The 16,801-nt window shown below is 36.7% G+C and overlaps 2 protein-coding genes across 2 annotated transcripts in view; both read left to right on the top strand.

The window, feature by feature from the left end:
- LOC145994952 (ferric reductase 1-like) overlaps positions 1 to 8,025 on the top strand; it is a 38,362-nt gene extending 30,337 nt beyond the window's left edge. Inside the window, exons 10-11 of the mRNA XM_083131484.1 lie at positions 4,446 to 4,562; positions 6,050 to 8,025. Of these exons, the coding sequence (XP_082987610.1) occupies positions 4,446 to 4,562; positions 6,050 to 6,187 (255 nt within the window). The 3' untranslated portion in view covers positions 6,188 to 8,025. The remainder of the gene's footprint in view (positions 1 to 4,445; positions 4,563 to 6,049) is intronic.
- Positions 1 to 16,801, top strand: part of LOC145994957 (ferric reductase 1-like) — a 177,313-nt gene that overhangs the window by 90,585 nt on the left and 69,927 nt on the right. The gene's annotated exons all lie outside the window — the stretch shown is intronic.

The raw sequence follows: 16,801 nt of genomic DNA, 5'->3' as shown, positions 1-16,801 counted from the left end.
TACCGGGTATTTCAGAAATAATTCAGGGGTTACAACATTTTTTTGCAAGTAAACTATTGAACTTACGTTATTGAAACCAATCCAGAACGAACAAGGAACGCAAACAGTTTGTGCGTGTGTGTTTTGTTAAGCTGAGAGTCCACATCCCTGCCGCTAGGCAACACTCAAATCACCCACATCACCCAGTGTTTTGTGCAATGTTTGGTCTCCAAGATCACCAGACCTTACACTGTGTGACTTCTTTTTGTGGGGTTTCATCAAAGACAGGGTATTTGTCTCACTGATGCTGCATGATATCACAGCGATACACTATCGATAGGTCCATGTTGATGCGAGTGTAGCAAGAAGTAGACTATCGTGTTGGCGTGTGCTGTGTCACCCATGGTGCACACATTGAACATGTGTAGGTGTAAAAAAAACAACTTATTTCCCGTTCGTTCTGGACTGGTTTCATTAACGTAATTTCAATACTTTACTTGCAATAAATTTTTGTTACCCGTCTCTTATTTCTGAAACACTCGGTATTTTTATATGTGTGATTACATGTATGATTGTGCATTGCAGAATATTAGTTTTCCCTATGCTTTGCTTCCAAGTTGTACAACAGCTGTTGTAGCTGTTCCATGTTTGGTGGGGGAACTTCTGCCTCGACTATAAGAGTGCTAGTTTTTGGTATCATAAAAAAGTGATTTGATCAGCATTTACGACTGGGAGGAATCTTCATGTCTGAAGGCAACTGCTATCCCTTGTCTCTCGAATCTTCAGTGTTTAGTCTGCTTATGGTGGCTAAACTGATTGATATGGAGAATTAAAAGTTAGCATTTGGTGTTTGAAATTCCCAAGTTCTCCATTAGGACAGATTTTTGCATGTATGGGATATTTCGAAAATGCATCATAATGCTAGCAGACTAAAGTAAAGATGCAGCATAAGGAAACAATAAAATTATCCCTATTAGTTTGGCTAGAAGACTGCGTTACCGACCGGAATATCATTAAAACGAGGGTAAGCCGCAGAGATAGGCTAGCTCTGTGTAAATGGAAGTACCAATGGTGCAAGCCATAGGTGCATTTTAGATTTTGATGGATTGAACAATGCCCGTGGAGTAAATATGTAAATTAGTAACAAGAAATAATAAACCCTACATGATGCTTTTGATTAACTAAAATACTGCCAGTTTACAAATTATACAGTCATGTTCTGTATTAATGTACTGTGTTCAATGAACCTAGGGACAGGTAGAAATGTTGTATGTATAACCCCCTTTTTGAAATTCTGGCATTGTTAATCCACTCTCAAGGCCCCATGGAAGAGGTGTGGAAGGAGAGAGATTGAAAGTGAAAGTAAGTTAAAGAGGGCCAGATAAAAGATGGGAAGCAGGTCCTTTTACAAATTTCATCTTATAACCTCTATTGTTGCAGCAGATATTGTGTTCACAAGATTGGTGACTTGCCCCCATTTTTGAACCTTGTAGTTCTTTTAAACTACGCAATAATATTACAAGGTTTTGTGGAAAATGTCCCCAACAGATCTGTGATTTTTGTTTCTGCATGCCAAAAATATGTCTATACAAAGACCTGAAGATATTAGCAGATTTTGGAGGATCAGCAACATGAGGGAACATGATTATTTTTTCCATTATTTTCAACCATTTGAAACAGATCAGTCATCTGGCGTTTCCATTACCTGTTTATATTTCAACTTAAAAGCCCTAAATTTTCTGCAGTTATTCTAGTCATAATATTGCTGACTTACAATTATGTTTACTGATGACCATAATCCATTTTATGTTGCAGCATGCCTCCACAAAGTCTTTGTATGCCACCAACTCACCAATTTTATGAGCAGAATAACTGCAGCACACTTAGAGCTACTGAAAACGTCAAATTACTGATCTGGTGCAAGTCTTTCAAAATGGTGGAAGAAATTATTTATTTTCCCTGTTGTGGATACTTCAAAATCTGCTGATATTTTACAAATTTTTGTGTAGACCATGTTTCTTTGACATGCAGATATGAAAATAGTAGATCTTTTAGGGTCTTCTTCCATGAAATTGTAATATTGTGTGCATGGGCATCGGGCAAATGATAAAATTTGAATAGTAGATAAATAATAAGTAGTATTACCACAGTTATAAATGTTATTATGCAATAATAAATATTATAAACTAACAAAAATAAATTTTATTTGAAATAATAATAATAATAATTATTATACAAATGAGGAGACTCGATCCACCAAACGAGTGAATACCAGCACAACTATTTTTCATTATTTCTTTTGCATTTTATGCAGTTAATATCTGAATGCATTTTGATCTTAACCTTTGCATGTCTCGTTTAAGAAAAGGCTTTAAATGTTAGGGGGATTTTTTTTTATAATGTGTGTTGTGTGACCTCTAACCTACAACTGTAATTATTAGAACTTTGAAATCTGTGGAACCATTTGTTCTTTGCATGGAATGGTAGACTATAACCTTGTTCCTGTATTTTTCACTCAATGTTTTCGATCCAATGCATTTTTACTTCAATAGTTCTGTTTGAATACTAACTAAATGAACTTTATTTCTGTTCTTAACAATAAGAGTAACAAACTTTTGGGTTTCTTATATCTTCAAATGAACAATGTCAATTTCCAGGCGGGGGTCCACCGACCCATTCGACCCCCCCCCCCTCATCCCCTCCCATAGTAGAAAGCTCAAAATGGTCACAGTGAGGCCACATGCATTTTGACTGATAACTGGCTGGTTGCAGCACCAATCAAACACCTTCACATTTCAGACACTGTGTCTGTTAACTACACATGTATCCACACTCATTTTGGTTGTGTGCTATTGGCTCACCTGCTAGTTTTAGCCTCACACAATACTCGTTGCCATACTTGTTGATATACTTATGTTCTCATAAGACATTGTGCAGTGCAGACAAGATAAAAATATTGACGATCGATTGGAAGAATGTTGTAGGAGAATAGCTAGAATTATTAAAAGAAATGTATGGACTAGAAATTGACTCGAAAGAAAATATGGTAATTAGTGTGTACTGAACAAGTTTTTTACTGAACTTGGACGGTATTCATACCGTACATACATGAGATTCGCAGGATTCATTCATAAAAAAAATTGGTCAAATATTTTATACTTATAATAATATGAATTTTCATTATCAGCTAATCACATATGTCACCCTTGTGACATCGCTTTGAATAAAAACCTAAATATTAATGAACTGAACACATGCATGTATATAATATCTGTTCCTATTTTTTTATCAAGAGCAAAAACAACCAACATTTGGAAACCACAGACAAGGACACTTTCCTTTGTCAAACTAACAGATTATCTTCACATGGCGATACTTTCACTCTGGCTGTTCCACAGAATCTAGCAAAGAAAGCCAGTTGCAATTGGAAAATTGTCCTACTCATGAAAACCAGTCAAGGAACCAGCCTGGCAGTCAGTCCAGCACCAACTAAGGCATTCCTACTGAAAATCCAGTTCTGTGTGATTCGGCCTTTACACCATTTTTATAAACTTGACTTCTGGTAAAATTACTAGCCCAACAATGTAGAAATTGATCCATTGCATGATAGGATTTACCAGACAGTAATGAAAGTTCATGGTGGTTACTACAAGGCAAGCAAACTTCGATTACTTTTGTGAGAACAACTTATTTCTTTCTGTTAATTTATAGAAATAAATCAGTTTATTTTAAAATGTTGTTTATGTAGAATCATTTTGTTGCCAAAGCAATTCTTCATGGGGGGTGTTCACACACATTAATAAGCAGTAGTGTACATATCTAGACATAATCTGTTTAATAAGAATTACCAAGCTATTAGGTTGATTGAAAAATGGTTATTAGTTATAGTTTCAATGCATCATGCTTAGGGCCGTGTATTTATGGTGAATGAAAGATCAAGATTTTGGTACAAAAACTGGGCACATTTCAGGATCAAAAGCAGTATATAATATGCCATTTTGGTGTTAAAATCTTGAATGTAATGCTAAATTTTATTTTGAAACGATACTTATTACACAAAATAAACATTTCCTTTCTAATAGCACATTGTGCAATTATGAGAGTGTTAAGTTTATTCCTGTGTAAAAAGTCCATTTTTGTTCTCCAAGATTTGCAGCAGAATTATTAATTTTCCATGATTTTGCATAACTCTAAGGATAATTCTGTCCTTGGAAAGTGTTTCTTGGTAGACAGACTGTAAATTTTGTGTTTGAGTTTATTTCGCATTTTGCACTTCATATTGCATCATTTTGTGTTAAAACATGGTAGGAAAGCTCACAGCTTTCAAAAATATGAAAAATGAACATACAGCATGTAATCTCACATTTTGTGTTTCTGCCAAATACAAAACATGCATGTCTAATTATCCTGTATTCAAGAACTCTTGAAGTGTTAATGTTACATGTATTATTACTATTTCTTAACAGATCGCAGGATGCCTGAGTGAGAGGCAGAGCAACAAGAGGGTTAACTCTTTCCCAATGAAAGAAATGAGCTCGAGTCGCAGTCCACTTCATGCAACAGAAAGGAAGCGAGATGCTCCTGTAAGTAGCTGAATTAGCTCTGTTTTAAATTGAGTGTACTTAGTGAAAGTAGTTTTATTTTTTAAGTATGCCTATGAGTAATAGGTATGCAGGGTGTTTGATACTCAGAACTTTGATCTCATCACCATGCTTAGAATTATAACAGAACAATGAATGATCACTCTTTTCTAAATCCTACTTGTTCTCTTCTAAATATAATGATGTGATTCAGTATTATTCTTGTTACAATTTTATGTGTTATTGACAATAAAGTTATATCATGAGATACTTCCTAAAAAAAATGATCCTGACTTGAGTAAAAAATATATTTTTTTATGAAATCTGAATATATACATATATTAACTCTTAATGGTCTTACAGTTGTAGACAGAAACTAAAAAAAAAGAGAAATTTGTTTTTAATAGCAGCATTTACTTATTTGTAGTTAATAAATTAATTAAAAATACTTTATAATTTTTGTTTCCATCCATAGTTTTTTTCCCAAGCATGAGTAATAGTCATGACCAGTGTGCAAATTAACAGGGAGGATGCCAGTGATTCACCCCCTCCCCACAAAACATTTTATCCCCGGCAAATGAAAATTGAATTGAAAGCATATAGTTATACCAATTCTTAACTATATAACAAAAACAATTCCCCCCCCCTGAGATATCTACAAGAAGTTCATTTAATTCGAATGGTGAAATTGTAACAATATTTTATTACAAATTATATTGTTTTCTGCAATTTACAGGCTGTCAGTTACAGCAAGTAACTGCCATGTCCAACAAAATAAGGAAAGAATGTTTTCACAAGGGACATTAGAATCATGTTGACTGCCTTAACTAGGGATGAGATTTGGAATGAAATACTAATAATTCTGATGTTCAGGACTGGAAAAATTCTCCACTTTCCAATGAAGTCAAAAGAATTTCGGGAAGGGAAATTTTCGAAATTTCCCAATCTTTTGTTAATTTAAAAAAGAAAATCTGACGCTTATAGACTAGTGCAGAAAATATCAAGAATTAACCTAGTTTATATAAGATCCTTCCGAGTTTCTCTGCTATTCGGGATCACAAAAAGTCAGTTGGTACCAAACCCTATCACTTTGAATTATTACTTATTTTTTACAGTACCCTTTGGCATGTAAAAACATGGATCAGAATTTTATGATTTGTAAAATAATAATGATAATAATAATGTAGCAATAATATTATTATAATAGCAATAATTGTAATAATAATAATAATACAAGTTTAGATGACTGAAGGGCAAGATATGAAATTTTACTATGCCCCCTTCCCCCAAGGAAAAAATCCTGCAGCTAGCCTTGGAGTGGGCACCCCCCCCCCCCCCCAAAGCAAAACGTTTAATTGGCACAGTGGTCATGACTGCATTAAGTACACAACTGTATAATATGTCTGTGATTGTGAGTAGTGTAAAGAACATACTACCTACTTACCTGATGTATGATATATTTCACTAACATCTGCCTTTTACAATTTCAGTATTCTGGATTGAGGAAAGTTGTGCTTGGTTTTTACATTTTTGTCGTTCTGCTCCTAACTGCTGCATTGATAGTGATCAGCGTATTGACACCCATTGAGGACCATTTCGAGAAGTTTAAAAGTGCTTTCAAAAATTGAAACATTAAAGATTGAAAAACACATTAATGTTTCACATTTTCAAGAAAAGACATGAAATTTCCCAAAAAAGAGGGAAGTAAATGTGACTGGATTATTATAATACATTGAAGCTGTGGTTATCATGAAGTAAAACAGTGAATATGTGCATGGATGGATTGTGAGTCATGATTGTGCCTTTTCTTGGACAAATGAGTGTGTATTTCGTACCCTATATGTGTCATAATTGAACATCTAAGCTTTTCGAGGTGTTAAACCATAGAACCGAGGTGTGAATGTGCAAAGGCCAGAGAAAAGTTGTGACAGAAGCATTTCCTAAGTATTCAGTGATAGTGAACAGATTTTTTTCTTGTCAATCATTGAAGATAAGTTTTATACGGTAGATATGCCAGATACCTCATGTTGACAAAATCTAGGCAAGGTTAATCTAGCAGATAGTAATTTCAAGAGTGTTCATAAAATTTTATTTTTTTAAAGCATGATAAAGACCATAGAAAAGGACTTGAAGAGCAAATATGTAGCAGTACTACATTGTAACCAGGCTAATAAAATTTGTGCCTTCAGTTATTTTCTCTTTCTTCAAGAAACCATTTGTCCTTCAAGCTGCCTGAAGGAATATTAAGAAGAAACAAAATTTTTAGTTGCATTTTGAAGTACAGTGAAAAGGAAAGAACAAATTGAAAGTTGGTTAGGAATTTTGTACAAGTGTATAGCATATATTTTTGTACATTGTATATAGAACATTCACACCATTTTGGTGTAATGTATTTATTTATATAGTGTGCATTGCATTAGTGTGAATAACTTACTTTTATATCTAATGTAGTAGTATTGCAGATATTTAAAAAAATCTGCCACCCTAGGTGTAAGAAGCAAAACAACCCATAGTTCTGGTGCATGCTATGGGATAAAATGACTTAAACAGTCAAAAACTGTAACAAACTATTTTTTAGTTGGAGGAGTGACATTTCTATGAAGTTACCTCAGGATAAGAGTTTGTACTTAATAATGAAAAACTATGAGAGAACAAATTTATGTATAATTTTTATGTGCATTATATTACCAAATGTAATATTTTGCAGTTTTCTTTGTAGCTTTCTGGCTGCAAACTTTACTGTAACATACATTCCTCATTAAACATGATTTATGTTCCTGCATATTTTGTGTAGCATGGAATTTTTTTTGTTTGTTTAAACGGTGGTATTGTATTGTGAATAAGTGTTGCTAAATGTTGCATGCTAAAGTCTCAAACATAAAACTCTATTTCTTCTAAATCATAATTTTTATGTCATTTGATGAATGTGTGTGCCTGTGTGTGTTTAACAAATAAGTCCTGTATGCCACATATTATCATGGAAATTATTAATAGAAGTGTGATACAAATGTTCATACTCATACAATGCTGTAAACTTGAGCTTCAAGTTTGTAATTTCATAAAATATTTACTTTGTACATTATGTGTGTGTGATCAATTATAAGTTTAATGGAAAGCTAAAAATAGCACATGGAATTTTTTGGTAATTTTTAGTACGACTTCAACAGCTTAACGAAATTTCAGCCAGAAAATCACTAATGGATCAATTTTTTGTAGATTGTCCATTTTTTATGCATCAAATAATTTCCTTAAATTAATTTAAGGTTGCAATATAAGTTTTTAGGAAGATGAGAAGGTTTCTGATGTTGCCTTCCTAGGAACTAAAATTAAGGACAATAAGCAAAAGTTATTTTGTAATGTTCATTATTGCAATTTGTACACTGTGAACAAAGAAACACAGTACATGTACTATATTTTGTTTTTTATATTCCATTCAGAAATTAATAAAAGAAAAGTTTGAAATATTTTTATTCATTTTATATTATATAAGTTCCCGTTAACCTGAAGCTTCACATCAGTCTTATGAACAGTAGATGGCACTGATTGATTTACTTTGGATATTAAGCTAACTTAGATTTGGGTAAACGTGTGAATCTATTTAACACTTTCTTGAATTAATAGAAATTCAAGCAAAAAAGGAAAGGCTTGACCAGGAGACTAATCTGGCACTCTGGTACAGCATGCAATTGTTCTAACAACCACTGGCGGCGATTGGGTTCCAGAACTGGGGGGAGGGGGTCAAAGACAGTATACTTTTCCTTGATAGATAAGGTTTAGCATAGTGCACGAGCAAAAGTTGCAAAATGTGCGAGGGCAACTGCACCCCCTAATCGCCTCCAATGACTACTAAGCTACAGAGTCGGTGCTTTGACGATTTTTTGCTTATCTTTTACCTGTGTGGAGTTGTGGGGAAACCTGCATGGAAAATGCGTGAGGCAGTACATTTTTTGTATAAACACTGATACACAATAATATAATCGGTCTCAAGGTAGCATACAAACTTCCACTAAACATCTCTTGGGAGAGTGCTTAAACCTGTGCTGGTCACATACACGGTCTCTATTTCCGGGTGTGTAGTTTTACAGTCGCCATTTATGAATGATTGCTTTGTTAGGTTTCTGACCTTACTTTTTCACACCGATTTTGTTTTCTATGTTAGTCAGATCTTGGAACACTACGGGGGCGGGGGTTCGTTGAAGCCCTTCAGTCTTCGACTCCATGTGCAACTATCAGCATACTTAGTTTTTGCTGAAAATCTGGTCTGACATTTTGTGCCCAACTAACAAAGAGTGCTTTTTTTTTTCGTTTATTTGTGTGTTTGTGACTTTTATTAAACAGATACTTGTGCAATAACTGAACCTTTGGTGTAATAAGATTGATACAAAGGAAGAAGAGTAGATAAAATGGCTATTCCTGGAAATTCCAAGGGAAAGTGACTCAATAGATGGACAGTTTGATTCAGATGACCATCGAGACAAATCAGTGTAACATTTGTAAGACTCCCATGAAAGTACCAAAACATGACTCTAACTAACTCTCTAGACTTCTTGATCCCGAAGGCAACACATGCCTTCCATTTGTTCCTATCCTGAGCAAGATCTATATACTCTTCTTCCATCCCTACCAATTTCCTTTAGGTCTATCTCAACATTATCCCTCCATCTTAGTCTTCCTACTGGTCTCTTACCATCAGGTTTCCCAACAAGAATCCTGTAAACTCTTCTTTCCTCTCCCATTCGTGCCACATGGCTTGCCCACCTAAGTCGTCTTGATTTAATCATTCTAATAATATCTGGACTTTAATACAAATTATGTAGTTCTAAATTATGTAACCTTCTCCACTCACCTGTCTCCCTTTTAGGCCCAAACATTTTCCTAAGGATCTTATTTTCAAATACTCTCAATTTATGTTCCTCTTTCAATGTAAGGGACCAAGTTTCGCATCCATATAATATTACAGGCAAAATTACTGTTTTGTATATTTTAACTTTTAGTTTCTTAGATATTATACGAGAAGACAAAAGTTTATGAAGAGAAAAATAACCTGCATTTCCTGAATTAAGCCTGCTTTTTATTTCCTCTTTAATATCATTTTCATTTGTTCGTATTATTCCTAAGTACTTGAATTTGGAAACTGGTTCAAACGAGTTGTTATCAATAATTAGATTTTGATTATTACCTAACACTTGGTTTCGGCCTGTAAGCATATATTTAGTTTTCTCTTTTACTAACTTCCAAACCTATCTCTCGAGCTGCTTTGAAAAATATTTTAGCATTCTTCTTAATTGTATTTACATTAAGTAAGTGTACATCATCTGCATATGCTAACAGCTGAGTCACACCGTTGAATTTTAGTCCTTTGTTAGTTTCTTTTACCTTCCTAACAGCATATTCTAAGGCAAAATTAAAGAGCAATGGAGATAATGCATCTCCTTGTTTTAACCCATCATGAATTGTAAATTTGTCAGACATATTAATATCCACACGAATTTTACTTTCTTTCACTGGTGCATACTTTTATCATGCTAACAAGCTTCTTAACATTACCAAAACATGACACACCGGTAATAATAACACCCATCTAAAAATTTCTGAAAATTTTACAATATAGTCTCTGGTTACTGTACTTGCAGGAGGTGCAATCAAACCTTGCAATATTTTTGTAACTGGGGAGATTTTTTTTTAAATGTCCCCTCCATAATCCATTTTTTTTACTGTTAAATATGTTAAACTGGCAACACAGTTTCTAACTGCTGCTTATCATGAAACCTGTAGAGCATTAAATATATTATTGGGAGCATTTTGTGCATACATGCATGCTCACATCCGCACGACTGTGTAGTGGTGAGAAACCACTTAAAATAGGGTCATTCCATACCATTTCGACCAACCTCTGTCGAATCATATTTCTAAAAAATATATTATTAATTTAATAAATTATTTCTATATCCTTCAAGTGTTCAAATTGAAATTTCAGGTTTGCATTTAGATCTGTCCCCACCTAAGGGTTGCATGACCTTGTAGTTGGTGGTGGGGCTTGCATACTCTGATGATCCACTAGGTTATACCAGCGGTAGCATAGCTACTGGTAGGGTCTCCCATGCTGGGCAGGCTAGTGGTGAAGAGTCAGACTAAGAAGCAACCTACTGGTCAACGGCTCCAATGGCGGAAGAAGATGGATGGCCATCTAAAAGGCAAAGGAGGTGGAAGAACCAGGAGGAGTAACACCTCTTTAAAAAAAACCTTGGTCCAGCTGGCACCGGCTGGTTGTACCTTGTAAGGGCCCCTTGCCAGGGTTACGCTGAAGATTTCAATGGCCACTATGGTGGAGAAGGAGACCTTCGGAATGGCCTAGCTGGCGGAAGAGGCACTCATTCTCACCGAGTATTAATATGGAAAAAATAAAAAAGCCACTGTCTTGTGGAGAGGAGGGATCCTCAAAGACCAGGGGAAACTACCATGACAGAAAATTGGCCTGCTTGGAGGCTTAGGAGGCAGCCCCATCAGCAAGATCGGGTGCTGTGGGTCAATAACCTGCATACTTTAAAGAACACAATTAAAGAAACCTCAACAAGAGGAAGCCAATCTGATTCTATGACGCGACATTTGTCCTGAAAAGGATAACTAGAATTGGAATATGGAATGTAAGAAACCTGCGGGAGAGTGGAAAAGTATGGCAGGCAGTTGCCTGCATGAAGAGTTATTGCCTGAGCAGTGGGGTATGCTGGTTCTAACGTGTGGGTAATCTCCGACCCTTGATCCTCAAACTCGAAAAGTTTCCATGCAATTTATGTCAGGATCCATATTGGATTTAGGAATATTTTGTCGGAATGTTTGTCTTATTGCTACGACCACAATCAATGAATTCTTGTTATTGCAGTTTAATATACATGTAGAATTTCAAATAATAAAACAAGACAGTATTGTAAAGCTATAAAAAAACAACCTGTGAAATATAAAATGAAAGACGTGCACTAGTGAAATAAAAACCCGCAATATTAATTTAAGTGCAAAATTCAACTTACTCCAGGACCAGATTACTTGTGCCGTACCACATCCAAAGCACGCTGTTTGTCCAGTTGCACGTCAATACGTGTCTGTGCAAAAGATTGCAGCTTAACAAAGGAAGTTATGTGACTTTTTGATTTTTCATGTTTGGCACAAGCGTTGCAAAGATTGTTTAGATTACAGTATCCGCCATGCGTCCACATTCTTTTCAGCCCCGAAAAGTAATCACGGCCAACAAAAAAGCTTATTAACACTTATACTTCCTGTCAACCATGGTGTTTTGTCATAATTTGCTTGCAAAAATGCCTCACATATTCCCGATTTTTGTCTTTGTGTGTAGAAATAAGTTCAAGCGATGACACTGGCCTACCTGTATTAACCATTTGCAACTTCTCCTGAAAAGATCTTGTTCCAAAAGGTTTCACCAGCAAATCTTGTATCACATCCATTACCCTTTAACACAGCACTATCACGACAAACACTAACACCTAAATAAATAATAAACACGAAGCACAGCATGAAGCCAACGACTACACGCATTCAGTTTCACGCGCCAAACTTCTGTTGTGTTCCTGGCTCAGAATGAAATTCTCTATGAATGATAAAAAATATGACAGGTTTTAAAAGTTCGAATCATTGCAGACCAGAGCCAGAATTTTATTTCGGAATGGGGATCATTCCTTATTAGCAGCCGCCACATAAAGTTGAAACACTGGGGTTAGAAGTCCTGAAGATGAATCTCAGATTATTAGGACGTATTATGCAAGGTGTTTAATACTGCTAATGAAGTAAAATTAATTACCACTATACACCTTTTAAATTAGATATTTGTAGGATTTCGGGGAGAGGGGTTTCAGCCCCCCCGAATCCTCCACCTGGCTACGTGCCTGATGTGTTTTTTCGTTTTATGTTTAATTCGTTCATTTTCATCACTATTAATCTAACGAAGCGGAATATAGCAACTTAAATTAACTAATATATATATATACAATTTATTTTTGATATCTTTCCCTTTAAAAAATATTCAGTTACGTGAAAGAAGAATTCTCGCTGCTTTTGAAGATCAGAGAGGAGAATACTATCACTATTTTTGTAAATACAAGTATGTGGGGAGTCAGCATATAGGTGCTTTAATTGCTTAAGCTTTGAATTTTAATTTAGTTTGCTTCATCTTCAATATTTAAGCTTTTTCCTTTTGATAAATTTATGTTCAAGTAACAGAAATCAGCAAGACAGAAGCAAATGTAAAGTGAAAATTAGCGTAGAATTGGTTTGCCCATGTTATTCAATTTTCCTGTTCTTCGAACTCTACCGGGTATGTTTTCCCTAGTTCAGCGGAGGGAACGGAAAAGGCTCTGAAGGTTGAGAGTGCGACCAATGGACTCTCACAAGAAGGAGGTTACCCTGGGCACGGAATCACCGTGCCTGAGAAGCAGTGTTTCCTCCCCCTCTTTCCTCTCTCCTCCCTCCTCGCCAAGGGTTGTAAGGGAAGTGGGAGGAATGACGTCAGGGTGAGATTCCCTGAAGTCATTCCACCGGCTGGAGAAAGGTTCCCGGACATTCAGCGGCAAACGGTTGGAAGCATTCGCGTGCTGGAAGCAAAGAAATGTATGCACCGAAATTGGTTTGGAAGAATATTGTGAAGAAATGTGTGTGTGTGTGTGTGTGTGTGTGTGTGTGTATATATATATATATATATATATATATATATATAAAAGAAATACAGCCGGGTCATCTGCGATTACCTAGATGACCCTGAGTATACGCTGCTGGGTCTGAGCATCCTAGGTATAAGAGAAGTGAGATAGTCAGAGTTTGGAGAGGTAAATAAATACCCATGAAGGACTTAAATTGATATATTCTGGAAGACTTGAGGGTGAAAGGATGAGCTGTGATGGTGTGTGTATATTGATAGACAAGGAAGCAAAAAGGAGTCTTCTTCAATGGTATCCAGTGTCTGCGTGGATAATTGTGGCACATATCAAAATCAATATCAGAAACATCGTTATGATACAGTGTCGTGTACCCACAGAAGCAGCAGAGCCTGAAGATAAACAAGAGTTTTATAAACGGCTCAATGAGACAATAAAGAAGCAAGAAAGGAAGGATATAATGGAGGAGTTTTAAATGCAAAGGTTGGGCAGGACAATGAAGGCCTTGAGCATGTCATGGGTAAACATTGGCTTAGAAGAGCAAAATGAGAACGTACAACTTTTTTGTGGACTGCTGTGCTAGCCATAACTTAGTTGTTGGTGGTAATATATTTTCTCACAAGAAATGCCATAAGGTAACATGTGTGTCACGAGACCATAGAACAGAAAATCAGATAGACCACGTGGCAATTGGACGGAGGTGGCGATGTTTGCTACAGGATGTAAGAAACAAGAGAGGTGAAGACATTGGGAGTGATCATCATTTGGTAGTGGCTAACTTGAAAATGAAAATTCAAGCACAGAGGAACAGAACGGAACAGACAAGTAAGTGGTATGATGTTAGTAAGCTGAAGGATAAGAATCTCCAGGAAACATTCAGGATTGAACTGAAAAATCGATTCCAAGTATTAACCGATGTAAATGAGGAAAATGAAATCATTGAAAGAAAATGGACAAAAATCCGATCTGCATTCACAGACGTAAGTGAAAAGGTTCTGGGCTTTAAGAATAGGAGGAAAAATAATTGGATGACTGAGCAGATCAGGGAAAAGTTTGAGTGAAAAAAAAATTAAAGAGGCAATGAACTCAAGCAGGGCAAAAAAGGTAAAGTGCTCCCCTGTGCTTAGCACCACGCCATGAAGGCGTATAGGGTGTGTGGGGGTAACGTTCCATACTTTCTTGATCCGGTCGTGAGTAGGGGTGATGTGATCAGCATCACACCCCTGACCGCCTTTACCCCCCCCCCCAGGGTTTCCCCCAGGTACCCATTTTATTCGACGCTGGGTGGGCGCCGGGGCCGCTTCCAATGTTAGAAAAGTTCCCGGATTTGAACCGGCCGGGGATCGAACCCGTGACCTTGAGCATGGTAGTCAGACGCGTTACCGACTGAGCCACCGCGGTCACCAAGCAGGGCAAGGAAGGCAGAATTGCAAACAAAGTATACAGAGAAAGATCGAACAGTAAAGAGTGGTGTTCGTAGGGATCAAAGAAATTGGGTAGACAATCTGTCCCAACAGGCGGAGGAACCAGCAAAAAAGAGAAGTCTTAATGAACTGTACAACATCGCAAAAGTTCTGTCAAGGAAACAGGTGCAGAGAAATCTACCAGTGAGGAGTAAAGATGGTACCCTCCTTACGAATATTGAGGACCAACTGAAACGTTGGAAGGAACACTTCTTTGCAACCTTTAATCACTTTGTGGATGCTCAGATAGACCAGGGGAAAGAGGAAAGTGATAATGGTGGTGACGTTGATCCCAGTGTAAGAATTAGGATGGATGTTCCAACAGTAGGAGAAATTGAAGAGGCTCTGAAAGAGAGACGTAATGGTGAAGCAGTGGGTGTTGGCAACATACTACTGGAAGTGATGACATAAATACCACAGCAAATATGTTGCAGCCCTTATTTGAGAAGATATGGATAGAGGGAGAGATGCCTAAGGACTGGAGGAGTGGCCTGTTGGTGAAGCTACCGAAAAAGTGGGATACATCAAAGCGTGACAACTGGATTGGTATAGCACTTCTCTCCATTCCGAGTAAGGTCTTCATTAGAGTTATCCTAAACAGAATTAAGGAACATGTTAACTTGAGACTCAGAAGAGAACAGGCAGGTTTTCGACCATATCGCTCTTGTATAGATCAAATTAACACCTTGCAGATAATTTTGGAGCAATGTATAGAATGGTCATCTAGTCTCTATACAGTTTTCGTTCACTTCGAGAAAGCATTTGACTCGGTCAACAGAAAGGCAATGTGGAAGTGAAACGACATGGAGTACCCACAAAAATTCTTGATCTTATCCGAGAAACTTATCACGATTATACATGTATACTTGAAGGCCGTGTATCTCAGCCAATAGATGTGCAGTCTAGAGTGAGGCAAGGTTGTATATTATCACCCACAATCATGGGCGTCCGGAAGGGGGGGCAAGGTGGGGCCGTGCCCCCCCCCCATGGAAAATGAAAGTGAACCAAAAATTATGTATTTCACACATATAATTTCATTTTAGCCACAATAATATGTGTTAATTATTCCATTAACACCATAAATTCAAATTTAAGCAATGTTTTTTTAGGGAACTATACTCCTTTGGGGAAAAATGTGACTTGTTTGCCCCCCCTGGAAAAAAACACCTTCCTTGCCTTTCCCTGGAAAAAATCCTGCGGACGTCCATGCCCACAATGTTACTGATGTGATCGATGCAGTGATGAGAAATGTAATAGGAGGGAAAATATGTGGTATCCAATGGGGGTTGAATAACATACTAGAAGACCTGAATTTTGCCGATGATTTGTGCTTCTTGTCTGAAGCACATGGTGATATGCAAACAAAACTAGCAGATTTGATAGAAAGTGCAAAAAAAAGTAGGACTTGTGATTAACTCCAAGACGACCAAGGCACTGAGAATTAACTATACAAAAACAGACCCGTTTAGTATTGGTGAAGAGATTATTGAAGATGTGGATAGCTTTACTTACCTGGGTAGCGCGGTGGCAAAATATGAAGAGGCTGCACAGGATGATTCTCAACGTGTCCAAAAAGCAAATGGCACCTTTGTGAGGCTCTATCCAGTATAGAAAAAGAACAAAATATCTATGAAGACCAAACTTCGTAATTTCATTTGCTAGAGAACGAAACGGGAGAGTCCAGTTACACAGAAAATAATGGAATGCATAATTTCCTTCAATAGTTTCTTGGAACTTTTATCGGCTAGAAAACACTTCATATTCTTTCACAGTATATTATTGTTTAATAACTGCGATGACTCCTCTACACTAAATTTCTAAGTGTAAAGGGGAAACTGGCCCCCTGTGCATCCGTGTTAAAGAAAAATAAGTAATTTCGTCTCTCTCTCTCTCTCTCTCTCTCCCTCTTGCTCCCCCCTCTCCAAAACAAGTGATATTGCTTACTTCAATAATTAATAAATAATCACGTAGTAAAGATGTTTTTCATTTTATAAATAGAAATCCATAAATCGACCACACTTTTTTTCCCCAAAGTGCGAATTAAGGGGGGGGGGGTATACCGGGGATTTCTCCCTCACAAAACATTTTATCCCCGGGAAAAGAAAATTATTTTTATCCC

The sequence above is a fragment of the Lepisma saccharinum genome, chromosome 1 (assembly GCF_977018435.1).
Source record: "Lepisma saccharinum chromosome 1, izLepSacc3.1, whole genome shotgun sequence".
Taxonomy (NCBI): Eukaryota; Metazoa; Arthropoda; class Insecta; order Zygentoma; family Lepismatidae; genus Lepisma; species Lepisma saccharinum.
Note: the sequence above shows the minus strand (reverse complement) of the source record. Positions and strands in the feature narration are given on the sequence as shown.